The 10,635-nt window shown below is 46.2% G+C and overlaps 1 protein-coding gene across 1 annotated transcript in view; it reads left to right on the top strand.

Annotated features, from left to right (window-relative positions):
- Positions 1 to 10,635, top strand: part of LOC104500087 (mitogen-activated protein kinase 14) — a gene marked incomplete at its 5' end in the record, with an annotated part of 17,595 nt that overhangs the window by 473 nt on the left and 6,487 nt on the right. The window contains 7 exons of the mRNA XM_010143685.1: positions 607 to 736; positions 3,348 to 3,406; positions 3,748 to 3,859; positions 4,344 to 4,373; positions 4,795 to 4,842; positions 5,266 to 5,380; positions 6,349 to 6,420. Coding sequence (XP_010141987.1) covers positions 607 to 736; positions 3,348 to 3,406; positions 3,748 to 3,859; positions 4,344 to 4,373; positions 4,795 to 4,842; positions 5,266 to 5,380; positions 6,349 to 6,420 — 566 coding nt within the window. The remainder of the gene's footprint in view (positions 1 to 606; positions 737 to 3,347; positions 3,407 to 3,747; positions 3,860 to 4,343; positions 4,374 to 4,794; positions 4,843 to 5,265; positions 5,381 to 6,348; positions 6,421 to 10,635) is intronic.

Raw genomic sequence — 10,635 nt, 5'->3', positions numbered from 1 at the left:
GCTGACAGGAGAGGTTTCAGTGATGTGCAGCTAAACATCACTTACTCACCTGCATTTCTGTGTAACTGGAGTTTAGGGCTAGCCATGGTTTACCAAAGGGATTTGACGCCAGCGTCAGGTATGGTTAACAACCATCACAGCTGATTTAGTAGGCACAGGCCTTGGATGGTGGCGCAAACTTAAACCTTAAAAGACAGATCTTGAGGACAGCATTTTGTGATGAATTGTGCTCTGTCAACACATTTTTAGGAATACAGACAATATTTATGAGTCCTTTTCCTCCCTCCAGACTTTTATTGCCAGATTTATGCTTAGGAGCATTACTGGTTTTAGACAGAAGAATCAAACATTTCTTGTTTTTGACAAAATTCCCTTTTCCTGTCTGAACAAGATTCACCTTTTAAACGTTTTCTGTAGAAACCAACAGCTGTGTAAATAGCCGGGGGTGGGGGGTGGGGTGCAGGTCGTGGTGCAGGACACCTAGAAATGATTTTCATTGCAGAAATGGAGAAATGGCATTGCCTGTGACTCCCACTAGCCGCTACCTGGAGTGACTAAGTGTTTATAAATCATTCATTGTGATAATTTGATCATTCTTCCTTGTAGTTCTGCCTTTGACACAAAAACTGGCTTGCGTGTGGCTGTAAAGAAGCTGTCCCGACCATTTCAGTCCATCATCCATGCCAAAAGGACCTACCGAGAGCTGCGGCTGCTGAAGCACATGAAACATGAAAATGTAAGTGGAAGGAGATGGTATGAAAAGGTCGTCTATAGCTGGACTCTCCAGTGAGCATCCGTCATGATTGTGTTGAAGGATCTTGTTGCATATGGTTTTTTTTAATGCTAAATACAGAGCTTGCAGTAGTCCGAGGGATTATAGCTGACCTGGGATGGTGCTAGGGATGGGGCTTCTCCCACCTCTCGGGGTAACGTGGGCCAGGGTCTCCCCACCCTCAGTATCAAACATTTCTCCCTTCTCTCTCATCTCAGTCTCCCTCTATGTCCTGTCACACCAGCATACATAGTGTCTCTGTTACCTCCACAGCGTTTGATCCTGCTTAATACCCACCCCCTGGAGATTTTTCTGGACCTTTCCTCGTAGCTGAGATATTCTCCAAACAGGAAAGCTTTGAGTATCTGTGACCAAAAATGAAAGTAAATAGATCAGCATATCAATCCATTTTGTCTAATCTCATAAGGTTAAGCAATGAAAATTAGGTTGGGGCTGGTGCGACAGCAGCTCCGTGTCTGGCATTCATTATGGTTTCTGGATCAGTACTGCAAAGAGCCTACGAAGCTTTAAGAGTAAGGAGTAAAAGGAAGTTGTTTGTATATAGAAATCTTTATTATTGGTTCATCGTACCGTCAGCTATCTGCGGGCAGTTTATCTAGGTTGTGGTTTAAAAATCCTGCAGATGTGGAGCTGTTCGGGGCCAGTTCCAGCGGGGTTGGTAGTGCTGCTGACTTGACGACTCAGATCTCGGTTCAGAAGTGAAACCTTTGGTTTTATGTGGCACAGAACACAGTGAATCTGGAAGGTGTGGTGGTGTCAGGGGCTTGAGCACGGTTTGGTTTTCTGTGTCGTGATTCTGCTCTGGTTGATGCTGACTTCGAGCAGATAAAGGGACCTGCTGAGCACTGAGTGTGTCTGCGTTAAACTTCCGAGTTCCAGTGGTTGGCTTAAAGCACAGCACTGAGCAGACAGGAGATAGGAGGTCTTGTTGTCCTGTGAAGAAAAGAATAAGCTCTGTAACATCCTAAAATACTGGGAAGGGAAAGGAAGAGATTAGGAGCTGGGTCTGAACCTGGTGGTGTTCACACTTCTTAGAAGGGAGTGGGTGATGTGCTGCAGAATAACTGTGTAAACTGTGTGTGAAGCGCGATGGAGGATCTGGGTGGTTTGGTACAGTGTGGTGAGATAGAAGTGATAAACGAGAAGAAAACCCTGCAGTCCCAAGGGCAAAGTCAGATTTTAACTCTCCGTGCTGAGGTGGATGATACTGAATTTTTCTGTAAAAACTGATATGGAGGAGTCCACCGGAGAAAGAAATGTGGACACAAGGATTGTTATACAGGATGGATGTGAATGTTTGGGTTTGAAGATGATGTCTGTCTAGAAATGGAGGGGCTGTGACCTGTGTCCAGAGAGACAGGAAAGTGTTCCCCCCTCCAGTTTCCTCCATAAAACGTAATCTATAATGTAGAACACAGATCAGCCAGAGGCCTTGACTTCTACCCACTTGCTCTTTCCTCCAAAAACATAAAAGTCCCCAAAGATTTTTGTCTTTACTTCTCAAAAGGTAACTTAAAGGTAACTCAGTTGCTTCTGACATCCTTGGCACGTGTAAGGAGGTAGAAGGGGGGATGCGAAGGGGGGCTTGGGAATCCAGCCCTGGGTTCTATGTGTGCACTTGGACCAGCACTGGAGGTATATCCAAGACAAGGGAGATGTTGGCTTGGAGAGGGAAGAGGGGTTTTTTGAAGGTGGGTGAGGAGAACCTGTCTCTATTTCATCCATTCATAAAATAAAAAACACTAAGAGAAGAAAAATAAGGTTTGAAAAGATGTTTCAGTAAAAAAAAAATAGAATGAACTTTATCAACCAGATGGATTTTTTTTTTTTTTTAAATGCTGTAAACAACCTAGAAGATAATGACAGGTTAATCAGGTGCAGTTCTGCTTTTCCACACAGTAATATGTGCTTTTACTTTCCACCGACAGAACAGCTTGGCTGTAAAACGAGGGGTGGAGTCGCTGCTCTTTGGGCAGAAACACAAGCGGCAGGGAAGCCGTCAGCTGGTGGTGGAACCCGGCTCCTTGCTGCACTGCCGTTTCCTGACTGATTTTCTAGTGGAGTCATCATTATTCATCGCTTGTGTTACAGATCCTTGAATTTTTCAAGCCATTACTCAGTACAAGCGACGCAAATTCAGTCTCCCAGTTCTGGCTTGAGGGTGTAGTCAACAGTATAACTGAGAATTGAGCAGGAAGCAAACGGTTTTGTCTGGGAGTTGTTTTGTTTCTCTCATCGTTTGTTTCCTGAGCAAACTCTGAACCAGTGCTCAGACCAGCCTTTTGTTACTGCTCCTGTTGGCTGCTGGAAGTGGGTGGCTAGTGTGAAGAGACACCTGTATATTTTTAACCTTAATTTATTTAACACAAGAACTGAGCATTTGTTTCTGATCTTGTATGAGGATTGATTTGCCTGCAGCTGAGTGATTCATGTACTTGAAGCGAAACATTCACTGCAATGAGTAGTTTCTGTTCCACAAAGGCTCTTGGTAACTGTATCGTGTTATACCATGAGTGTCCTGCTCAGCTTTTTCACTTCACCGTTTTCTCTCTAGGTGATTGGCTTGTTGGATGTGTTTACCCCTGCCAAGTCACTGGAAGAATTCAATGATGTGTAGGTAACTTCTCTGACGACTGCACAAAACAGCTTGTCTATCTTCCTTGCATCTCCCGGATGATTATAGAAATATTTGCCACCTTAATTTGTTTGCCGCCCAGTTCTGAGTTCCAACACAAAAGATACTACGACACCCTAAACTGTTGGGCTCCTCAAACCAGTTCACCTGTGGTTTATCGACTGGTGCTGTAGGAACCAGTGCGCTAATCTGCTGCGCTGTTCAAGGTGTCATGAACTGTGTTTCATTTCATTGGGGACAGTCAGCCCTGCTCGTGGAGCTTCTCCTAGCTCTGTGGCGGGGGTTGCTTCACAGCCCGTGCGTTTCCTCTTGTTTGTAGGTACCTGGTGACACACCTCATGGGAGCAGATCTCAACAACATTGTGAAATGCCAGAAACTCACCGATGACCATGTGCAGTTCCTCATCTACCAGATTCTTCGGGGACTGAAGGTACTTGCACCTTCCCTACCTGAGCGCTGGTAGCTGGAGGTGCTTGATGAGTGTCGAGTCCTCAGAGATTCACGAGTGGGACTTTGCTAACTTCTCTGACCTATCATAGCACAACCTGTGGTTACTGCTCCTTCCCTTTGTACCTCTGTGGAGCTCTGTGTCAGTAAAGCTCTGTGTCATTTCAGAACACCTTTCTCTATGTTCCTGTGGGCAGATCTGGAAAATGATGACATACGTTGTCTTCTGCTCTATGAACCTTCCATGGCTTGTGCACTTGGGGTGTTCCACTCATGGTGGCAGCATGCCTGGGTGTCCCTAAGCAGAGCACCTGCCTATGTCAAAACCACAGACACGCTTGGTTCCCCCTGAAGACAGGCCGTAGTGTTTGAGTTGTGTGGGATGGGGTGGGGCAGTGCTGTCTGGTGAAGAAATGAGGAGGAGGCTGCTTGGACTGCTGTATAAAACGTGTCATCTTGCCTTCCAGTACATCCATTCAGCTGACATAATACACAGGGTGAGTATTTATCCTCAGATCGCTTCCTGTACTGAACCAATGCCTTCAAAACCCCCGGCACAGAATCTTACAGTGTGGCAGCTATAGAAACAAGAAGAATTTCCCAAGAATTATTTGGGTTAAACGTGGGAAGGGGCTGTCAGGATCCGTAGTTTCTGCTTGTGGCTGCCTTGTACCTCTGTGCAAGAGGTTCGCTGGGTGTTAAATACAGCACTGGTGTTGCAATCAGCCTTTATGCGTTTTTGCTTATATGCGACACCGCTGAGGACCACGCTGGGATCAAGTGGTTTTCCCGAGAATGGAGAGTCAGAATCTCGTTAGTTAGAATCTATTTTCTATCTGCATTTACATTTTTATTTACTTTAGACAGGAGAAACAACATATGTAACACTGCTAATGCTGATGTTGCTTATTTTTTTAGGATTTAAAACCCAGTAACCTGGCTGTAAATGAAGACTGTGAGCTGAAGGTAAGGTAATCTGCTTGGTCCGATCCTGATTTCAGTGAAGGCCCTGTGATGTCCCTTGCGATTAAAGGGTCAAATTAATTCCTTATGGAAGTGCTTCTGTGGCCCAAAGTAATAATGTCCTTCCCAGCTGTAAAGGGCTGTGAGGATGTTTTTTCTGTGTCTGTTCCTGTGTTTTTAATGAGTCATCGTGAAAGTGAAGAGTTAGCAGCTTTACTTTGGGTTTAGTTGGTTTAAAGACAAGATTCCCAGCTGGAATCTGACTGCTGGGTCCTGGTATCTTTTAGCAGGTTGTGAAATGTGGTTTCATAACCTGCCTTTGCAGTTGCAGCACCTCTCCTCCACCCAGCCCAGTAGCTGCCAGGTTATCTCTCTAACTAGTTGGCGTGGTTCAGCTGTGGTAGTTGGTGGATGTCTTTTCTGTAGATCCTGGACTTTGGCTTGGCCCGACACACCGATGATGAGATGACCGGGTATGTGGCTACCCGGTGGTACAGGGCTCCCGAGATCATGCTCAACTGGATGCACTACAACCAGACAGGTAATGCGTTTAAGGCTGGTTGGTTCCTGAATTGGGGAAGAAAACAGAGGTCGTCCTATGTACGTGCTCCTTTCCGTCTGCTCCCGTGGGTTGGCAGTGACGGTAATGACGCTTCAGGGAGGGTGATTAGGAGAAGGAAGGCGTAGAACTAATATTTGAGCACAGTCTGCCAGTTGTAAATTAAGAGCCATGATGGCATTCCTAAGGCTTCTTTAAACTCGAGCCTTTGAAATTGCAGTCAGCACTTCTCCCGTGTTGGTCCTAGCGCAGTGGTCTTTAAAGGGAGCGAGTGGAGCGTGTCTGGAGGAGAAGGTACGTTGCTAGGAAGCTGCTGGGAATATGCTGAAAAATGTCTGGATTAGGATGTGAAGAAGTGCTAAAAGCATATAAATCTCCCTCTCCTGTCTCTTAGCCAAATCTTCACAGTTACATCTTCCTCACAGTTCCCAGTTCTCAGCAACTCACCATGCTTCCCTGCAGCCCTTCCAGATCAGGCACAGAGGAGAAGAGCAAATGCTGGGAACGGCTCTTGTACAGGAGAGCAAATGGGTTAGAGAAAATAATGTGCTGTTAGATTGCACACTTCGCCTCTTTTCCTCTTGCCTGTACGTGGACTTGTCCTGTACCTGCAGCGTCATAGTTGGTGGTTGCTCGGGTAGAATTTCTGTGAGGCCACACACAGACTCATTCCTCAGTGTGGTCTGGAGCAGGTTTCTTCCTCTCCAATTATGCCAGTTCCTCCCCACCTCTGGGGTTCGGGGCATGGAAGGGAAGTAGGCCTGATCTGTTTTGCTGCTCTTTGGACAAGTCCTAGATCTGCAGTTACCAACTACCACCTGCCTTGGGCTCTTTCAGCGCCGTAAGACTATTTAAGGGTGGAGTTGTTTGCACTCATTGGATAGGCTGATCTTGTTGAGACTGTGTTTTTCTGCATTATACTGTTTTGTTTTTCGTTTTGTTTTGTCTAGTCGATATCTGGTCAGTGGGATGCATTATGGCCGAGCTGTTGACTGGAAGAACGTTGTTCCCTGGTACAGACCGTATCCTTTAAAAGTACTGTATTGTTTGAGATGGGAGTTAGAGATCTTCACCTTCACCTGCTGCGCAAGAGAAGCAGCGCTGGGTTTGGTTGGTGGTTTTTTGTTTGGTTGGTTTTAAATTAATGGCTTTTTTACTCACAGTACGACGAGGTGAGTTCTTGATTTTGCTGCACGTGAAACCACCACAGCGTGCCAGAAGGCAAATCTATCCTCTCCACGGTCTGTTGGCATTGCTAGAACTGCTCACACGCTGTTTGTTTCCAGGAGTTACTTTCCTTTAAGTTCATTATAATTCATTGCTCTTTGAGTTTGTAGCACATCACTGCGTGGAGCAGGCTGGCTGCTCAGAGCCCTCTCACGCCTCAGGTTGCTGGCAAACGCGTGGCATCCCTTCCGACCTCTCGTCTGCGTCCGCTGTGAAAGCAGCGGGTTTGCAGGTCCAGTGCCAGGGATCCCGTTCCAAATTGCTCAGAAGTGGTTAGGTTCCGCTTCCACACTGGAGTGTAAACAGCCTGTCAGCCTTCTTCATGGTGCCCGTGTACTGATGGGAAAAATAAAGCTCCAGTAACAGCTTTTCAAAACATTTTTTTTTTTTGCTGCACCAAAGCAGGCTGGGCAGGACACTCGGGCAAATCTCTGAGAGCACCTTGAAGAGCTGGTCACCAGTTCGTCCAAGAAATGGGGACTGAGACCTGCTGCACACTGTTACACGTCCAGCTCCGGCTCGCTCAGGGTGATTTACTGCTGGCAATGCTTTTCGTTGCCTAGAAATTGGACTTCATTCGCCAGGGAAAAGGACCTCGCCCATCTTTTACCAAAGGTCGTTCTTTCAACCACAGTTTATTTCGGTGACTTTTATTAATTCATTAGTGTTTATACCACCCTCCAGGACTCCTGTTCTTGGCAGGTCCCAGCCATCCCGTGCCCGGGTCTGTGATGTCCGGAGGTAGAGCAGCGACTCATTCACGGGCACCCCCTTGCCGTGGGGAAGTTGCTTGCGTGCCCTTGTGAGGTTGAGAGCTGTGCTGGTGGTGGCGTGTGCCTCCGGTGGGGTCTCCCAGGCCAGACAGGTCTCAGCTGAAGGGTCAGACAAAGTGTGTCCACGGGCAGGATGGGCTCACTAGCCTTCGGGCAACCATCCTAGGAGAAGGACAACTCTGACTCCAAACCCGGGCAGATGGAGCTCCTTTAGCCTTGTAAGGCTCATCCATCTAAGAGAAGGACACTCTAACCAAACCTACGACCCGAGGACTTCGCTGTCACCGTCCAAGCTCGCTAGGCCCTGGCAGATGAACCTCAGGTGTAAAGGGTGGAGCCGGTTCCGTGCACATAAGAGAAGGACACTCTAACCAAACCTATGACCCAAGGACTTCGCTGTCACTGTCCAAGCTCGCTAGGCCCTGGCAAATGAATCTTAGGTGTAAAGGGTGGGGGCAGCTCCACGCACGCTGCGCCTCACCTAAAAAACCCACCGAGCAGGCCCGAAGGGTGCACTCATCGCTTGCAGTGAGCGTGGGAAAAGCCCTTCCCAGATCTTCGTTTGTGAAGCCAAGCCATGATGAGTATTTATACCTGTTAATTCAAATCTGTTAGCAGAGAAGAGAAGGCTAGTGGTGGAAGTGCTGGTCTTCTGCCTACAGTACTTCTGGAGAGCAGCTGATCCCACAGCTCTCTCATGGGTGGGGGAGGACTTTCTTCTAACTTTGACATCATTTCACCCCTCTTTTCAATGTGCTTTACCTTGATCCTTTTTTTCTGCCTGTCTCCATCTCATAATCTCTCTCCAAATCTGTTGCACTTTCTGTACTCTACTGTTCAGTCATCTCTGCTGCTTTTTTCTGTTGTCAGAGACAGAAGCAGAACTAGGAAGAAGCTGCCAGGTTTCTCTCCGCTGATTTAGCCCAAATAATTTGGTTGGGGCAGATTTTTTGTTTCTTTTAATCAAAAATGAGAAATCAAGAATTATTGATTCAAACAAAGCAAAAATCTTCAGGCTGTTGCTATTATTTGACCCTAACAACAATGACACTTTAGGTTCTAAAAATCTTGATTCTTGCAAATGAAGTATTTGCTGTTAGGATTTTCGGTCTGTAAGAAACGCTTCACAGCGTGTTCTTTTTGAATTGAACACGACCCTTACCAGCCACGCCAGAGAAGTTTGCCATGTTAAGATACTTCTCTAATTTATATCTCCCAGCAGAGGCTTGTGATTCTTTACCTCAACTGCTTGATTTCTTTCACTAATGTTAGTAACAATTTTGAATTAAATGCTTTTTCCGTTCTGTGTTGATTAAAGTCAATTAAAATGAGGTCTGATCCTTTCCCCCTGTGGTAATCCTGTCCCACAGGTAATCCTTTGCAGGATGATCGTTCTTAGCGCTTGTGCGTGTGGTTCCCCGCTGTGAGTGATGTATACGCTGGCTGATGGGAGGTTAGAGCTGCAAGGGCAGTAGGGTTTGTGGTTCTGAACGTCCCTTGGGTGTGTAACACCTCCCGATGGTCTGGAAAGGCAGCAGGCTGCCAGCTTTTCCTCCAGCTTTGCTGAGGTCTAAAGTCAGCGAGCACAAGGTAATGGTGGGTCCCAGCTTCTTCCTGCTGTGGAAGGTGCTCTGAAATCGTGACGTATGTGTGATTTTTTTGGAGGCAGTTTTACATTTCCAGATGTAGACCCTGTTGGATGCTTCTGGGCTCCAAATAATGTCTTCGTCCCCACAGATCTGCCGAGGTCCATGTTCCTTCTGCGGCGTCCCTGTGCCATTGTTGACTTACTGCCTTCACAATTAATATTAACATGCTTAATTTCAGGTATATTTACCATGGTTCTAGTAGCCAAGGGTGTAGAGTATCCAGTTCCAGAGCAGCAGGGAATTTGCTGTGTGATGTGTGTTCAGGAAGCTGGAAACTGCTCCTATTTGACAGGTGAAAATTGGACACTCTTCTTGCTTTTTGCTCTCAAGACGTTGATTTTTCTCAACTATACAGCTTCACGTTTCTGAAATGAAACAGTGGCAGAACAGAGAATGCCTTCTCTGGGTTATCCTCCTGTGCTGGTGGGTCTGGTTTGAAATCCTGGTCGCTTTCACCACAGCTTTAGCAGAACTGGTGTGATGTTCTGTACAGGAATTTCTTTATACGGCCTGGAGACGCGGGTCTTACTTGTAAGTTGCTTGATTGCAGGCAGGAAGAATGTCCGTACTGTAATTAAATCTGGTAAGTAATTAATAATCTGAGGTGATGATCTTCAGTACTGTCTGTAATGATTATGCCACTGATATGCTAACGCTGAATTGAGTTGTCAGTTCTGAAGGACTAACTGTAGAGAATCTGACCATGGTCGTCATCACCTTAAAGCGAGAATTGTAGATACTCTTATAAAAACACTGTGATTAACGACTCTGCGGGCTCGTTACCATGTTCCTCACTAACACCGAACGTAAGCTAACGGAATTGTTCCTACTGTGACCTATGGGTGGAAGTCCTGAGATGAAAGATTTCTGACAGTGGAAAATACTCTGCCGGGTGGTGGGGATGGGGAGCGAGGTTGTGGGGGAGACTAGTCAGACACAAAGGTAATGAGAATCAGAGTCCTTCAACCTTTCAGCGTGAGGCATAGCGAGACGCTTTCGTTTTGTTATCGTTGTATCTGTCTTATGCCAAGATGAGTCTCTGTTTAATGTGTATTAATTTTTTTACAGCTGTTGTAATGTGAATGATTCGTACAAATAAGCAGTCAAGTTGACTTGGACAATTTGACTTGCATGAAATGATATAAAGTACAAATCTCATGACTGTTTTGTACAAGTTTAGCCAATTTTCTTTTTCCATATGTTTTAAGTTGACTGTATTCCCTTTATACTCTGAAGAGTGTTTTTATTACTATTTTTATTCAGTAGTATGAGACTGCCATGATAACTAACCATCCAGTGACACGTTCTCCTGATACCTCTTACTCTTGCTTGTGGTGGCAGCTAAAATGAGTTCTGAGCTTGGATTCTCCTGGACGAGCTCCCCCCTCCCCTCCACTCCCGTGGTGCTGGGCTCTTTCCGCAGTTACAGAATCATGAGACCCTTCGGTCCTGGGGTGCTGGTGTTGGGGGTCGCATGCTGCGCTTTCCTGCTCCATGCACATGTGTGGTTTTGTTTTCTTTCTTTTGCTTTGTATTTACGCAGTCTCTTTCCTGTCTCTGATTGCTCATTTCTCTGGGATGTGGCAGG

This window comes from Buceros rhinoceros, unplaced genomic scaffold (genome assembly GCF_000710305.1).
Source record: "Buceros rhinoceros silvestris isolate BGI_N320 unplaced genomic scaffold, ASM71030v1 scaffold33080, whole genome shotgun sequence".
Taxonomy (NCBI): domain Eukaryota; kingdom Metazoa; phylum Chordata; class Aves; order Bucerotiformes; family Bucerotidae; genus Buceros; species Buceros rhinoceros.
This window is presented reverse-complemented; position numbering and strand designations above follow the sequence as displayed.